Source organism: Octopus bimaculoides, chromosome 16 (genome assembly GCF_001194135.2).
Source record: "Octopus bimaculoides isolate UCB-OBI-ISO-001 chromosome 16, ASM119413v2, whole genome shotgun sequence".
NCBI classification, from domain to species: domain Eukaryota; kingdom Metazoa; phylum Mollusca; class Cephalopoda; order Octopoda; family Octopodidae; genus Octopus; species Octopus bimaculoides.
Genome location: NC_068996.1, coordinates 21,709,325 through 21,727,227, shown reverse-complemented (window position 1 = coordinate 21,727,227; position 17,903 = coordinate 21,709,325). Strand labels below are relative to the sequence as shown.

Here is a 17,903-nt window from a genome sequence, read left to right as displayed (position 1 = left end):
ATCATGATATATGTATATATATGTGTATACATATGTATATATATGTGTATATGTATGTTTATATATGATCATCGTCGTTTAATGTCCATTTTCCATGCTAACATGGGTTGGACGGTTTGACTGGAGACTGGCAAACCAGGACACCACACCAAGCTCCAATCTGATTCGGCAGAGTTTTTACGACTGGATGCCCTTTCTAATGCCAACCACTCCGAGAGTGTAGTGTGTGTATTTTTCGTGTCACCGGTACGGGAGCCAGTCAGCTGGCACTGACATCGGCCATGTTTGGATGGTGCTTTTTACGTGCTACTGGCACAAGTGTCAGTCAAGGTGGGGAGATGTGCATCGAACACATTCGGATGGTGCTTTTTACACGTATATATATATATATATATATATATATATATATATATATATATATATATATATATATGTATATATATATATGTATGTAGGTATATATATGTAGGTATATATGAATGTGTGTATGAATATATATGTATATATATATTTTTATAGAAATATTACATTTCTAAATCTGTCAGAGAGATTTATACAATAGCCTCACAATAAAGTGATGGCATATTGTCAACTTGATGTGACAGTCCCATGAAAGGGAAGAATGCAACACTTTAGTTGTAATTGTCCATAGTATTTAAATCTGGCAAGTTTAGAGGCCACACGTTTGGTTTGACATGATTGTAAGGATTGTCTGATAGCCAGTCTTGTTGAAGCGTGTTTGGCCTTCCACATCCAAAATGTAACAAATGTCTCCAGCATCTCACTGTATCTTGCAGTATTAAATGTAAAACCCCATGGAAGGTTGTGAGATGGCATGACATGAGCTTTGTTACTCACAATACCTAAAGTCATTGTAGTTGCCAGAAACTTAGTGTGCATCTCTCTGGAGAGACATCAGGAAGATCTGCATATAACCATCTGTCATTTTTCCTGTTCAACTTTTGGTCTCAGTTGAAGTTTTTGCCATTAGAGAACAACCAAAGCATGCCTTGTTGGTGGGGTGCTTTAAACTTAGGTCAAACAGTTTTCTTGTGTCTTTGCGGATATGAATTGGCTTCTCCTCAATGCATACAACTTGTATCTAAATGTCCTTGTGCACCACAGCTCTGACAACCCACTCCAACACCTGATGTTCTTTGACTTTTTGGAATCACCATTGATAATATTTTGAACCCATTCACTGAATTGTGGTGTCCTTATAGTGTCTGAATGTTTAGAATTATTATTTTTTTGTCTTTGATACAGCTGAAACATTTCCACCAGTGGTTTCTGGCTCCATTCAAACTGTGTATGAAAGATTTTACAACACTTAGCCATTAGGCAATTTCTAAATCACTGTTTCACACATATGGCAACAATGACTGCATGTCTGTTCATTTCTTGAGTTAGCATTTTATGTACCATGAGCAATATGAAAGAAGAAAAAAAAACCTTTTAATTGGCTTGAAGAGAGCGAGAAGGGTAAAGGGTAAAAACACCCCTTCAGTCATGAATGACCATGGGATTGCACTTAGAAAGAGTTACTGTTCTAGGCACAAGTCTGGGCAAAGTTGTTTATGGAAGACCAGCAGTCATCCGTGCATTCCAGCCTCCCCCCACCATGCCACTGATGGTATGCAAAGGGAAGTCTAAGACTGATACAGCTTGGTACCAGTGACACAGCAACTCATTTCTATAGCTGAAATAAAGTGTCTTGCCCAAGAACACAACACAATCACTACCTCATGATTGTGAACCTGATACTTTACTCACTGAACCATGTGCCTTCACTACACTTTGAAGAAAGTAATATGCAAGTTTTTGTCTAATAAATTAATATAGTTGTTCATTAAATTAACAATTAATGGCTTTGTGGTTAAGAATCTCACTTTGAAACCATGTAATTTCTGGTTCAGTCCCACTGCACAGTATCTTGAGCAAGTGTCTTCTGCTATAGCCACAGGCCAACTGATTCCTTGTGAATGAATTTAAACACACACTGTGGAAACCCATTCTGTATATATGTGTGTGTGTGTGTTTTCTCTACCACCACCTGACAACTGGTGTTGATGTGTTTACATACCTATAGCTTAGTGATTCAGCAATGGTGACCAATAGAATAAGTACTGGGGTTGATTTGTTCAACATAACTTTCAACGCAGTCCCACTGCATGGCTGAAGTCCAATGACTGAAACAAGTAAAAGAAATATTATTTTTAAAAGATTTTTGTATTAATTGGATTATCAATTTAAAGTTTACAAAATTTAAATAAGTTTTTTTTTTTTTTTTTCTAATTGTATTAATTAGATTGTTAACCCTAAGGAATATGAAAATTATTTAAAGATAGTTATATTTAAAAACAATTATTTTATTAATTAAATATTTTGCATTTCTTTTTTTTTTAAGGTTAATGAAACACGGAAATATTCCTGCGAGAAATCGGATTACAAAAGGAAGCACACAATTGGCCGAAGGCGTGCTGTGTCTCGCGTGGTTACATATGATGAATCTGTTCCACTGTACGAAGCATTTGTCCGTGCTGCAGAACTACGTGAAAAGAAATCGGAAACAGCCAGAGACAAAAACCATGGCAATGTTTCCACGCCTTCTATGTCATCCGTCCGAGAAAATGACAAAGGAAGAGAAGACATCAGTGCCACCAGCACCACCACTGTCATCAATGATAGTACCAAGACCAAAAAATATCTCCGTAGTGTTAATCACAAGAGTAATACATTACTATCATCAGAGTTGCAACATAGTGTGAAGAAAAGAAAAAATTTGAAGAGATTGCAGTTGAAAAACGATGCCTTAAAGATGAAAAATCAGAGGAGTGAGGTACAGATAAAAAAGCAAACAGGAAAAGGCCGTCCCAAAAAGTCGGCATCATTGCCTTCATCCTCCATGCTATCATCAAAACGAACTTCTCCATTAAGAACCAAAAAAACTATTTCAAAATCAAATGTCGATAACTTATTGCGGCTAAACAAAGGTAAAAAACTCTCTGTGTGTCTAATACGTTTGAAGCGTGAAGCAAGTTTAAACGCTGCTGCAAAAGTGAATTTGATATATAATGAAAGTTTACAGTCTCCTTCATCAACTGTTTTATCATCACCTTCTTCAGCATTTTGTTCTTCACATAGCAGTGGTAGCAAGCAGACAACACAAACACATGCACTTGGATCTAGAACATACAGACAGATGAAGAAGAACAAACATAAAATTGTAAATAAAACTAAAAATGCACAAGGTTTGCGTCTGAAAAGAGACAGCAGCTTGGCAACAATTAGTTCTCCTGCAAATTCTTTAACTCCCTCACCTCGTTCTTCTTCTTCACGTTCTTCTTGTTCTTCCTCTTCTTTGTGGCAATGCAAATCTGTTGCGGAGATGATTACAGTGAAGAGAAAACCTGGAAGAAGGAAGCAACATGAAACTTCTTCTTCATCCTCATCTTCATTTTCTTCTGCAAATAGAAGTAAAAGACAATTAAAAATAAGAACAAAGAAACACAAAGGACCCTCATTGTCTATAGCCAAAAAGTCACTTGAACCCAAAAAATCCAGGCTCAAAAAGTGTCACACAGTTAGATCAACTAGAAGACAACAACAGCAACAACAACAACAGCAGCAGCAGCGAAAGAAGAGGAGTAAAGAATTGGGAGAAAGGAAAAAGCATTTAAAATTTTCTCAGACTGAAAATCTTGTTAAACCTGCGCTGAATCGAAAATTAAAAGAGTGTAATATTCATGAATTAGACTCCTCTTCATCAAATTTACTGCAGAGTGACAATGCTAAAGATGTTGAAGTGATTTCGTCTCTCCCAGTTTCAGCATCAAGAAAACGCAACTTAGGGTTTATGTCAGCACAAGAATATTATGTCGGTACAAGTAATATCAAAGCAATTCCAGCAATGAAAAAACACAGGAATGAGTATCTATCGCCTTCTAAACTCATTCCTAGTAATGCTAAGAAAACTTCTTCAATATCAATACCACGATCGGAGAATCGTAAGTTAAAGTTTCAAACTTCGTTATCATCAACATGTCGCAGGAGTTGTTATACTTGCCGTTTACAAGCAGGTGTTCGATTGAAAGAGTTTGAAACCAGGTGTGAAAAGGCAAATGAAGAGCTGCAGCATGATGCAAATATGAATAAAGCAATTATGAATCATGGTCAATGTGCAAAAGACTGCATCACATGTCATCTTGGAGCAGATATGCGGTTAAATGAATATGAATGCAATGAAACAAATTGTAAAATAAACATGAATGATGGAATATACCAAGGAAATGACATATTGCCTTGTCATTTAAGAGCAGGATTAGAAAAATATCGAGTTGGCTGTGAGGCAGACAATAGTGGGACACAGTGTCACAAAAACTGTATCATTTGTCGTCATTTCAGTTCAGGTTTGGGTGGTTATCATGTCGGCTGTGAAAATAAAAACATGGAAGGGGAACGAAATCCAAACAATGATGGCATAGCAGTTGTGAATGCGTGTCGTTTTGTTCAAACTAATGATACTCCATCACCTCTACTGGCGCCAACATCGACGCTGCCTTCACATGAAAAAAATTGCAGTGCAGCTTTAGAAAACTCAGTGACTCTGATGCAATGTTGTCACCAGCGCCAGCATCATCACCGCCATCATCACCATCTTAACCAGCACCCGCATCTTTCTCCTTTGGAAAATCCCCAAAATTTATTCCGAAATCAGAATCCAGCAGAAAGTAGTAAAAAGCAGCGAACTCTTAAAAAACTGGAGCATAATGAAGCAATTGATGAAGATCTAGATGTTGTTACTGTTCCAGATGATGACCCTGCAGTGAAGTATTTGAATTTCAATGTAAAAGACAATTATCAATGCCGAGCAATGAGTTGTAATGTTATACAAGAAAAATTCACTAATGCTAGTGAGGAATTAATTAATAAGCGATTAACTAATATTGCCATTTCCACTAACGACTCTCATGCAGATTGCGAAAATTTGAAAAATATTAAATCTTTGAAATTGCCAGATGATGATGGAATTGATGAAATAATAGATGGCTCTGATGTGATTGATGTTGTAGGAGATGAAGATATATCTGCTAGCCCTGATTATCGTCAGAATCTGATGTCTAATTTTAAATTTGGAGAAACAACACTCAGTAATGACAACCGCCATGACCACCAGCACAAGCATGACGACAATGATGATGGTAATGATAGTAGCAAACCGTGTAAATCTGTTAATGATTTCAAACTTGAAAAATTAACATTAACGAACAAGCAAAACAAAAAGTTTGGTTTTGCCGTTGCTGTTTCGTCTGATTCATTAACATCATCATCATCATCATCTTTATTAGCTAACGAGTTTTCTCGCTCAAATTGTTATCAAAGTTTAAATTCTAACAGAAATGACAGCATCAGTAATACTACTAATAATAAAAAAAATCCAGGAAAATCTACTGCAAAATCACTACATTTTACAAATTTAAAAGCTCTCAAATCAAATGAAAGATTAGATGGCGCTACTACTGCTGATGCAGTATCAACATCAGCTAAAGATACACATGCTAATTATGCAAATTTAATTATTATTGGAGATGATGACAATAAATTAATATATCCTACTAAACGATCAGCAACTGAAGTTGTAGGGGATGTACATCCCAAAAAAAGATGTTATAATTACACAACACCTTTAGATGGTATTGGAAGCAGCCGTTTTCCTTCTAGTACTGCTGGTGCAACAACTACTACTTCATTTGGGCTGTGTAGTAACAAATATTATTATTGTAGTAGTAGTAGTAATAGTAGTAGTAATGATGGTGGTGGTAGTAATATGCAAAATACTTGTGTAAGTAATAAAAATATTAATAGTATTGATAACGAGCTTGGTGGTGTTTGTGCAAAAGAATTGTATTGCTCCAATGAGGAACAGTATATTTGCTATGAAGCTAATTGTCAGAAGCATTCGCTTATGATGGAAAATTCATTACGCAAAGTTCCGAAAAGTCTTGCTGATTTAAATATTCCAACTTATGAAACTTGTTCAAAGAGACCAATAGCACCAAAGAAATTGAATAAATTAAAGTTGTCAAGAATTGGTAGTTTACAAGGAAACACTTGGGGAAAACATACGATGATAGCAAAAGAAATGGTGGAAAGATCGGATAAGTGTAAATTGACTGAGAAAAGTCCTGGTTTTAATGAAGAAACTTGCGGAAATCATCCAGTGATGGCAAAACGAGTGACAGAGAGATCAGATAAATGTAATTTGTCTGGTAAAAATTGGGAAAAGCACGACACAAAGATTGCAAAATTTGTACCCAGAAAAAGGTCACAAAAAGTTGCTGGTTTTCATGGACAAAATTGGGAAAAAGATGCAAGGGTTTCAAATTCAGTGTCTGGAAAAACATTTGAGAACATTGTTAGTTTTCATGGAGAAAACTGGGAAAAACGTACTGCAGGGATTTCAAATTTAATGTCTGGGAAAACCTCTGAAAACATTAGTGGATTCCATGGACAAACTTGGGAAAAAGATGCAGTGGTTTCAAATTTGGTGCCTGCAAAAATATTTGAAAATGTTGCTGGTTTTGATGGAGAAAACTGGGAAAAATGCACTACAGGGATTTCAAATTTGGTGTCTGGGAAAAGATCAGAGAAAGTTACAGGTTTCAGTGGACAAACTTGGGAAAAAGATGCTAGGATTTCAAATTTGGCATCTGGAAAAACAAATGAGAAAATCTCTGGTGGGTTTCATGGAGAAGATTGGGAAGAATGCACCACAGGAATTTCAAATTTGGTGTCTGGGAAAACCTCCAAAAATATTAGTGATTTTCATGGACAAGATTGGGAAAAAAATGCAGGGGTCTCAAATTTGGTGCCTGGAAAGGCGTCTGCGAAAATCACTGATTTTGACTCCAAAATCTGTGAAAAAAATGCAATGATTGCAAACTTGATGTCAAAAAGAAAGGATGAGTGTAAAGTATCTGAGAAATTCACTAGTTTTGAAGGAGAAATTTGTGGAAAAGACACAGTGGTGGCAAGTTCATCATCAAGAATAGGTGAATATAAAACAGCTGAGAAATTTGCTAGTTTTGAAGGAGAAATTTGTGGAAAACATCCGTTGATTTCAAAAGCAATGCCAGAGGGATCGGACAAATTTAAAATATCTCAAAGAATTGCTAGTTTTGATGGAGAAATTTTTGATAAAAATGCGGTAATGACTAATTTGATGCCAGAGAGATCAGATGGATTTAAAATATCCAATAAAATCACTAGTTTTGATGGAGAAATCTGTGATAAGAATGCAGTGATAACAACTTTGATGCCAGAGAGATCAGGAGAATTTAAAATATCTGAAAAGATTGCTAGTTTCGCTGGACAAACTTGTGATAAAAGTGCAGTGATTTTAAAATCAATACCAGCATGTTTACCTTCTCCAGAAGCAAAACGGTCCGGAAACATTGCTAGTTTTGCTGGACAAACTTGTGATAAAAGTGTGGGTATTTTAAAAGCAATGCCAGCACATAAATCTTCTTCAGAAGCAAAACTATCTGCAGACATTACTAGTTTTGACGGACAACCTTGTGATAAAAGTGTGGTGATTTTAAAATCTATACCAGCATGTATGCCTTCTCCAGAAGCAAAACTATCTGCAAATATTGCTAGTTTTGATGGACAAACTTGTGATAATTGTCCAGCGGTTGCAAAATCGCTGTTAGTAAGAAAAGCAGGGAAAATTCAGTTTGCTAGGACAAACGTTGCAGCTTTTGATAGACAAAGTTGTGACAAAAAAAAACACCCGGTGATGAGCATGAGAAAGTCAGTACCAAAGAAACCAATTGAATGTAAATTTCCAAAAGAAATTGCTTGTTTTGATGCTACAGAGTGTTGTGAAAGTCATTTTATGATGGAAGAATCACTGCAGCATCATGGTGAATGTAAGGGGTCAAAAAACCTTGGTGTTGAGAGAGAAACTTGTGGAAAACCTTTGTTAACAAAAGGTTCACTATTGCATACACCAAATAAAGTATCTCTGAGAGCTGCAAGCCTTTGTACTGATGTACAGTCTTGTAAACATCACTTAGTGATGGAAGAATTGTCACAGCTTTCTCATGGTAAATCAAGTACATTTAAAGGATCAAAAAAAGTTAGTACTGAGAGAGAATCTTGCAGAAAACCTTTGTTAATGAAAGGGTCTCCATCACATAAACCAAGTAAGACATCTCCAAGAACGTCAAGCCTTAGCCGTGAATTACAATCGTCATGTAAAAAACATTCATCTTCAGAGGGATCCCTAGCATATAAAGCACACAAATGTAAGAGTATTGCTGGTGATAATCTTAAAATGCAATCATGTACGAAACACATGTTGAGAGAAAAACCACTACGAAAATCTAGTAAATTAACTGAGAAAGCCACAAGACTTGATCTTAAAGCAGAATCATGTAGCAAACATATAATGCCAAGAGAAGCACCAGTGCGGAAATCAAGTAAACTAAATGAGAAACCTACAGGACTTGATCTTAAAGCACAGATGTGTAGGAAGTTTGCAGTAACAAAGGAATGTGAGTCATTACCGGTTAAGGCGTCAAAGAGAATAGCTAGTCTTAATGCCCAAGCAATAATGGATCTTTGCCAAGAAACTCGACAGTCAAGACGAGACTTGAACCAAGATAGTCATCGTTCTGCAAGAACTCATTACATATTTAATCCAAGACGGCAATCATGTCGGTGGGTGAATGGTCTTGGGATGATTTTGATGAATAATATGGCAGACGGTGAGGATTTAAGTAATGAAGATGAGGATATATTGAGCCAGAAGATGTTGGGTAGCTGCTCAATGACAGGGCTTGGTGTGAATGCCGATGCAACAAAAATAGTCTGTTTGGCCAGTGGTACTAATAGCAACACTATCTGCAGTGGTGTGAAGAACAACAGCAAGAAATTGGCTGCCACGACAAAAAATAATAATAATAATAATAACAATAATAATATTTCTCGAGATGTTGACATGCGAGTGCTCAGTGATATCTCACCCTCTGATGACTGCAGTGTTGATATGCAAATAAAGACGCAAAACAGTGGCAGCAGTAGCAATAACAGTAGTAGTGGCACCACAACATGCGACACAGCAACATTGACGACAAAAAACAAAAATTTGAATTCAAATTCACCATCATCACTATCTTCATCATCCTCATCAAAATTTTCAAATGTTAATAACATTGTATCGCATCCTAAAACCACTCCGTCGACAGATTCTACAAAAACTACTCACCCAAGTTGTTCTTCACTTCCGTGTATGCTTGGAGCAACGGGAGCTGGGAGGGATAATTCTGCTCACAGTCAGTGCCAAGCATTCACCTTAACAGGGATTGGAAGTATTACAAATTTCACCAATGTTCCTTACCATCATCAGACTTATGGAAGAGGGCAATTTTCTGTTCCTTGCAGTCATTATGGTAAGTGATTTATTATTTCATTTCTTCATTATGATATGTAATAATAAATTTTTGTGACTTTGTAACTCTCTTCGAACAAAAAATGCAAATATATATACATATGCATATATACAAACATATCGGGATGGCACCTGCGCCCAGCGTCGCCTTTCTGGCACTTGTGCCCGCAACATGTGTAAGGACTTTCAAGCGAGATCGTTGCCAGTGTCCCTGGACTGCCTCTTGTGCGGGTGGCACATAAAATACACCATTTTGAGCGTGGCCGTTGCCAGTATCGCCTGACTGGCCTTCGTGCGGGTGACACGTAAAAGCACCTACTACAGTCTCAGAGTGGTTGCTGTTAGGAAGGGCATCCAGCTGTAGAAACTTTACCAAATCAGATTGGAACCTGGTGTAGCCATCTGGTTTCACCAGTCCTCAGTCAAATCGTCCAACCCATGCTAGCATGGAAAGCAGACGTTAAACGATGATGATGATGATCATCATCATCATCATCATCATCTATGTATGTATGTATACAGAAGAATTTAAGATGGGCTACCCCTGGGAGCTTGTCTATGCTGATGACTGTTCTTATAGCTGAATAACTACCAGAACTAGACAAGATTTCAGGTATGGAAGCAAGGCTAGAATCAAAGGGTTTTAGAGTTAATCTTAGCAAAAATGAAAGTCTTAGTAAGTAGAAAGGTAGACAAATTCCAAATCCCTTCAAGCACAATATATTGCCAGCAGTCTTGGTCACCCGTCATTACATCTGTAAGGCCCAAAAACCAAAAGGTGCCTTTTACATGCCACCAGCACGGGTGCCAGTTATACAACAATGCTCAATCACTAGAAAAGGCATAGGTAGAAACTATGGACACATAAGAGGTGCAGCAATATCAGAGGAAGGTTAATGGGGAAAATAGTTTGTGCATGCAAGGTGCACAGGTACAATTAACACTAAAAATGTACAGAAAATAGACTCCATCAAAATGCCAGGGGGAAAAACTAGTAGTTGTTGATAGCTTCCATTACCTAGGTGACCAAGTCAGTAGTGGAGATGGATGTTCTGAAAGCATAGCTGCTAGAAAATGAATAGGCTAGGCAAAGTTCAGAGAGCCCCTACCTCTGTTGGTAATAAAGGGCCTCTCCCTCAGAGTGAAAGACAGATTGTATGATGCCTGTGTGTGAACAGCCATGCTACATCACAGTAAAACATGGACTGTGACTGCTGAGGACATATAAAAGCTTGAAAGAAATGAGGCTAGTGTACTTAGCTGGATGTGCAATGTCAGTATGCATGTACAACAGAGTGTAAGCATCTTGAGAGAAAAGTTGGGCATAAGAGACATCAGATAGTCATGTAATATATATGGATGAGAACAACTGTGTGAAGAAGTGCCAACCTCTAACAGTGGAGGGAGCCTGTGGAAGATGTAGACGTAGGAAAACATGGGACGGTGTGATAAAGCATGATCTTCAAACGTTGGGGGCCTTACAGAGGCAGTAACAATTGACCAAGACCTTTGGTAATATGCCATGCTTGAGAAGACATGTCAAGCCAAGTGAAATCGTAACCATGACTAATGCCAGTGTTGTGTAGCTGGCATCTGTGCCAGTGGCACGTAAAAAGCACTTTTCAAACGGGCAATATGCCTTGCTTGAGAAGACCCATCAAGCTAAGTGAAATCCTATTCATGGCCAATGCCAGTGTCACATAATTGGCACCTGTGTCACATACACAGTGACAAGTGACTCTGACTGTTGGCAATATACCATGCTTGAAGACCTGTCAAGCCAAGTGAGACCGTAGTCGTGACCGATGCGGGTATTTCAAGCCAAGGATTGTGCAAAATAGAGACTCCATCAAACGTCAGGTGGTATCCTTAGAAGTAGTAGACAGTTTCTGTTACTTAGGTGAACAAGTTAATAGTGGAGGAGGTTATTCCGAAAGCACAGCTGCTGAAATAAGAATAGGCTTGGCGAAATTCAGAGAGCTACTACCCCTTTTAGTAACGAAATGTCTCTCCCTCAGATGAAAAGCAGGTTGTATGATGCCTGTGTATGAACAGCTATGCTACATAGCAGTGAGATATGGGCTGTGGCTATTGAGGATATGTGAAAGCTTGAAAGAAATGAAGCCAGTATGCTCCACTGGATGGGTAATGTTAGTGTGCATATATGATAGAGTATAAGTGATTTTAGAGAAAAAATGGGTATACATAGTATCAGATGCAATGTGCAAGAGAGAAGACTGTGCTGGTGTGACCATGTAATGCATATAAATGAAGACAGTTGCATCAAGAGGGAATATGTGGAAAGGATAGACCCAGAAAGATGTGGGATGAAGTGGTGAGAAAGGATCTACAGGTATTGGGACGCATAGAGGACCAAGACTCCTGGCGGTTTGCTGTGCTTGGAAATACATGTCACACTAAGTAAAAACATGGTTACCCATGCATATAGGCTTGTTCCCAGCATTCCTCTCCAGCCAAGCATTCCTAATTTTGTGGGCTCGTAGGTGCTGGTGTGATGTAAAAAGCACCCACCCATACTGGTGCTGAGTAAAAGCATCCAGCACACATTGTGAAGTGGTTGATGTTAGGAAGGGTATCCAGCCGTAGAAACCATGTGAAAACAGACATAGAGCCTGGGCAGTTCTTCAGCTGATCAGTCCCTGTCAAACCATCCAACAGCATGGAAAACAGACATTAGATGATGATGATGATAATGTACATTTATGTATGTATGTAATGATATATATATATATATATATATATATGTATGTATACAAACATATATATGTTTGTATATATGTATTTGCATTTTCTATTCCTAGAGAGTTACAAAGAGTAATAATGGAAAGAAAGTGAAAGTTTAAAAGAATGTGAGAGAAGTTTGCAAATAGTGTTTATAAAATATAGAAATTAAACACATCAACACCAGTTGTCAAGTAGTGGTGAGGAGACAAACAGGTACACATATGCAAACACACATTTACACAACAGGCTTCTTTCAGTTTCCATCTACCAAATCCACTCACATGGCTTTGTTTGGCTTGAGGCTATAGTAGAATACACTTGCCCAAGGTGCTACACAGTGGGACTGAACCCAGAACCATATGGTTAAGAGTAAGCTTCTTACCACAGTCATGCCTACACCTATGACAGTTTGCATTAAAAAAAAAGAAACAATATAAAAATAAAAGTATTTTTAAAAATCAAAAAGTATCAACTTGATTAAGGCTGTGAGATAACAGTTTACCCAAAGTAGTTGCCCTCAGTTTCAAGGCAGCTCCAGAGCTTGGCGTATGCATTCCTCATTGTCTCTCTCTGGGAAAATCTGTAAACACCTACTTGATCTTGGTGTTGCAAGCAGAGTGGTTATTGTTTTTTTTTTTTTTTAATCACACTCCACACATAGTAATCTGTGGGATTGCAATTAGGAGAATTATGGTGCCAAAAATTAGGGGTCGATGAAGATTTAACAATTCCTCTTACAACGTATTGCGACCCTTTTTGAAGGTAAGGCAAGGAGTCAATTCTTGCTGCCTTTCAGCAGCAACCCTCTCCAGCCAGGGTCAGCTTTGAACTGAGTCTAAGGCTCCATTCAAAGATGTTGGATGGCATGACATCACTCTCGCTGTGGACACACCTATAGACCATCACAGTTTGGGGAAACTTGGTTTTCATGATATGTGGGACATTAGATGGATTTTAGGCAATGTGCAACTGGTCCTAGCAGTAGTTCTTTTCATTTGAGAAGAACCAAATCATCTCCAGCTCAATAGGTTATCTCAGCTTGTTCAGGTGCTTCTATGGCTTTGTGAAGCAGTTCTCCCTGGTTGTCCTTTGGCTATCAGAATTTCTCCCTTGCACCTCTTGTATGAGTGGTAGCAAAGGTTCTCATTCAGACTCAGCTTCAAGGTGGTGACTCCAACACACATCCTTCTTGCCAAAACCCAGATTCCCTTGCTCAGATCTTCCATCATCTTTAATAAATTCTTTGATATTTCAAAATGAATTGAAAAAAACAAAAAGTACCATTGTGTTTTGTTTTTTTTTGGTACCAAACAACTCTACACAAACCCTAGTTCTATGATACAAACTATGTTTTAAAGTATTAATTTATGTCTTAAACACCAGATTAATTTGTGACAGTTTATAAATTCTTGATAATTTTCAAAAATTAATTGAAAAAATCTGTAGTGTATTTCATCCAAAATATGGTAACAAAAGAATAAAACTCATTTGATAGCAATCCAACTGAGGACCACATTTGGTTCTATGACACAAAAGGCGGTGTATTTCAGCAGAAATATGCTAACAAAGGGATCAAATGAGCATCATATTTCAGTCTATTTTTGTAATTAACTATGTTTTTTATTTTTCACTGCAGGTTATTATCCAAATGGGAATTACTGCTCTCATCCTACGCCAATGGTTCCACAGTTGTCAGAGCCTTGTGTCCTTAGTCACTCTTTACCAATTCATGTGCCACATGCAGAGGTTAAGGTGCTTATACACAACCCAATCCCAACACAACCCTTTGTGCAACATCCAACCACTGATGCAACGATGACAACTGCCACTGTGAGCAACAACAGTTCTTCTGTGCAACCACAAAAAGTGCCATCACAACAACAACAACGGCGAGGACGCAATGTTGGTGGAGGCACAAAGAAGACATCAAGACTATCATTGATGCGGTCACCTATATCTCAAAGCAAAACTAAAAGTGTTGGTGTAAGACTTGGTGTTGAGAAGAATGAAGGGAAGGATCACAGAAAATCTGAGACAAAGAAGAAGACCAAAATTAATAATAATAACAATAACAACAACAACAACAACAATAATAACAATAACAACAACAATAACAATAATGATAAAAATAATAATAATAATAATAAGAGAAGCCAGAAAATTATGAAAAAGGCTACATCAATGAAAGACAATCTTAAGAAAATAAATCTCTGTGGTTGTGATATAAAAGAGATTACCTTGGACAAGAGCGAAAGGTGTTTGATGGTTTCCAAAAGAAAGAAGACTTATTGTGGGTGGTCATGGGAAGGTGTGCCGGAAATGAAAGCAATACTTAACGTGGTGAGATTGTTTGCATTTAATTTTTTTCTTTCACATCTTTTATCTTCTTCTCGTTTCAGTCATTGGACTGCAGCCAAGGCCAAGATGGGTACCATCTTGACTGCTTCAGTTGAATAAATTGACCTCAGTACTTATGTTTTTGTTTTTTAAGTCTAGTACTTAATCTATAAGTTACTATTACAGAACCACTAGACTACAAGGATGTAAATAAACCAAAATCAGCTAAGCAGTGTGTGGGAACAAGTACACACTCACATGTATAGTAAAATAGAAAAAAAAAAAAAGGATACAGTAAATTTGCTGTGAGGAGTGGAAAATCCAATGTTTTGAACAAGGCTCTTCTTCGGTGAAAAGTGACAGGAAAGAAATGCGAGTCTTGCCAACACAGATGAACAGCAGAACCTTTGGATTCTGTCTTATTTTACATATTTGCTTGTGTGTGTGTGTGTGTAAGTCATCTAAAAGTCCGTAAGTCAGGAAAGAATGCACTTGTATGTCTTTCAATAGGGTAGGTATATTATCTGAAGTGTACAGTATTATATATCCATTACGGCCGATCTTACAAATTAGTTTCCTGCTAGGGATTCAACAGTGTTAAGTAATAATCCATTTATGTGACTCTGCGTTCATCAGAGGTAGCTGTTATGGAATAAAATATGGCAGCTGTTGTTGAAGGTGAATAGAAACCACAGGGTTACATAATTGGTTTGTTACTTAACATTCCATTGAATCCTTAGCGCGAAACCGATTGGTAAGATCAGCCATAATGGATATATAACACTGTACACTCTGAGTGGTTGGCGTTAGGACGGGCATCCAGCTGTAGAAACTCTGCCAAATCAGATTGGAGCCTGGTGTTGCCATCCGGTTTCACCAGTCCTCAGTCAAATCGTCCAACCCATGCTAACATGGAAAGCGGACGTTAAACAATGATGATGATGATATATCTATATATATATATATATATATATTTGTTGTTGTACTTGGGGATGGTCATATTGCCAATTTTGCCAATAAAAACACACGCACTGTATATTTGGTGTTAATTTGCTTCAGCTTTATATTACATTATATTACATTAATCTTATTTCGGCCAGAGTTCTTTCGTCACACTTCTGTGACCTCATCAGTGGTCCTTTGCTTTCTTCTTTCTTCTGTGTGTCTCACCTTGCTAACTATCATATATTATATTTTCTTTATTTGTGAATTAAGGCTATCAATGGTTTCATGTTAAGAAAAGTAGGAAAATATCTTAGTGTCTTAAAACAAGTTTTCAAGTTGATCACATGGAGAAAGGTGTTCGCCTCCATTTTGGAAAAGTCTCCCATTTTGCAAAATGGAAGCAAACACCTTTTTCCATGTGATCAGCTTGAAAAATTGGTAAGACACTAGAATATTTTCCTACTTTTCTTAACATGAAACCAGTGGTAACCTTAATTCACAAATAAAGTATATATCCACCAATCCAATGTTGAGCGTTCATTTCATCGTTCGACTATTCCGTGTGTGTGTGTATATATATATATATATATATATATATATATATGTAGTGGTACCTTTACTTATGAGTTTAGTTCATTCTGTGACGGAGCTCATGACTCAAATTACTTGTATGTCAAATCAAATTTTCCCATTGGAATGAATTGAAATGCCCCATTAATCCATTCCAACTACCCCCCCCCCAAAAAAAAAAACACCACAATTTTTTAAATGTATTTTTAAATAAGAACATTGTACTTATAAATAATGAATTTTGCATAAAATAAACAATACACTAGAATGTACTGCAATAAACTGCTTTCGTTAAGTATTATGTACTGTATTTACCTTGGAGATCAGGCAATGTGAGGGTGGGGGAGAAAAGCTGAACTGAATAACTGAATTTTATTCATTGGTTTTTGCCCTTTTCGCCATGCTTTCCTCACTTTCATCTACAGGAGTTTTCAATAAAGACCTATCCAATAAGGTCTGTTTCATTCTCACTTTCAGAGTGAAATGAGTTAGGCGAATGTCATTAAATAGGCCATCGCACTCCCAGTGGCAACTTTTTCTAGGTGTTTCTTTTGAATAAAGTCTGAAAGTTTCTCCCACATTCGCTTCATCACACTGGTAGATAATCTCCTCCATTTCCTCTACGTCACCTATTTCCTGCAAAACCTCCATGTGCTGCTGCGTCTGTAGCTCCTTTAGCTCTTCCATTGTCAGTTCCTCGGAGTGCTCCTCGATGAGCTCATTGATATCACCTTCATCCACTTCCAGGCCCATAGACTTGCCGAGGGATACAATCTGCCACTTCAGGTTCAAGTCTTTCAGAGTCCGTTTCAGACACAACTTCAGGCCAGCTGCTTCAGGCCAAGTCCTCCTTGGCATCTTCTTCCAAAAAAGTCCTGTCTCATCACAGTTGAAGACTTGCTGGGAGATGTATCCTTTGGCTGCTATAATTCTGGCAAAAGTTTTGAGGTAATCCTCAGCTACTTTCATATCTGCTCTTGCTGCCTGACAAGGCAGTGAATGCCAGTCCTCTTTTTAAAATTCTTGAACCAGCCCCAACAAGCTTTAAACAGCTCACCCAATGCCTGCTTCATACAAGTGTCTGGGGTCTGCTGCAGCAAATCAACATGAATAGCTTGTGCCTTCTCGTGGATTATAGCCTCTATCATGGTATCTCCTGTGACCTACTTCTCCATCAACCACACCATCAGCAGCTTCTCCATATTTTCATGAATAAATGTCCACTGTTTAGAAATTATTTTAATGCCCTTGGCTGGCATCATAGCCTTTATTGACTCTTTCTGCTTCTGGTGCAGATCGTAGAAGTGCTACGCTCATACTGCGTCGCCATGTCAACACACCTTGGTCATGTTTTTCAGTAATTTCTTTCTTTAATTCAATGCACATCATCCACTTCTTCTCACCACTGTCCTTCATACTCTCTTTCTGCGGACCCATGGTTGGAAAAACGAAGTTTTGCAAAATAACTGCAAGCACAGTTGCGAGCACAACACTGATGCTTCTGTAGCCTGCAACTACTGAGTAAGCATTTTACCACCCGTCTAACTAACTATCCACTAGTGATCTTTGCACTTGCTAACACACATGTCTCTATAGCTATCAATCTACTAATGATCTTTGCACTTGCTAACATGCATATCTGTCTAGCAAACAAGTGAGACACAGGATGCTGGGCAGATATTACAGAGTTCACTGTGGTGTTCGCTACGCCAACTAGCGGTGGGGTATTTGAAGCTGGCTTCCAACTCAAAGCAAAAAATTGGTCAAGAGATAGTTCATATCTCAAAAACTCTTTAGTTGGGACACTCGTAAGCCAAGGTATCACTGTATATATATATATATATATATATAT

General features: G+C 37.8%; 1 protein-coding gene across 1 annotated transcript in view; it reads left to right on the top strand.

The window, feature by feature from the left end:
* LOC106879076 (uncharacterized) overlaps nucleotides 1-17,903 on the top strand; it is a 58,886-nt gene that overhangs the window by 22,419 nt on the left and 18,564 nt on the right. The window contains exons 2-3 of the mRNA XM_052973469.1: nucleotides 2,408-9,455; nucleotides 13,836-14,539. Coding sequence (XP_052829429.1) covers nucleotides 2,408-9,455; nucleotides 13,836-14,539 — 7,752 coding nt within the window. The remainder of the gene's footprint in view (nucleotides 1-2,407; nucleotides 9,456-13,835; nucleotides 14,540-17,903) is intronic.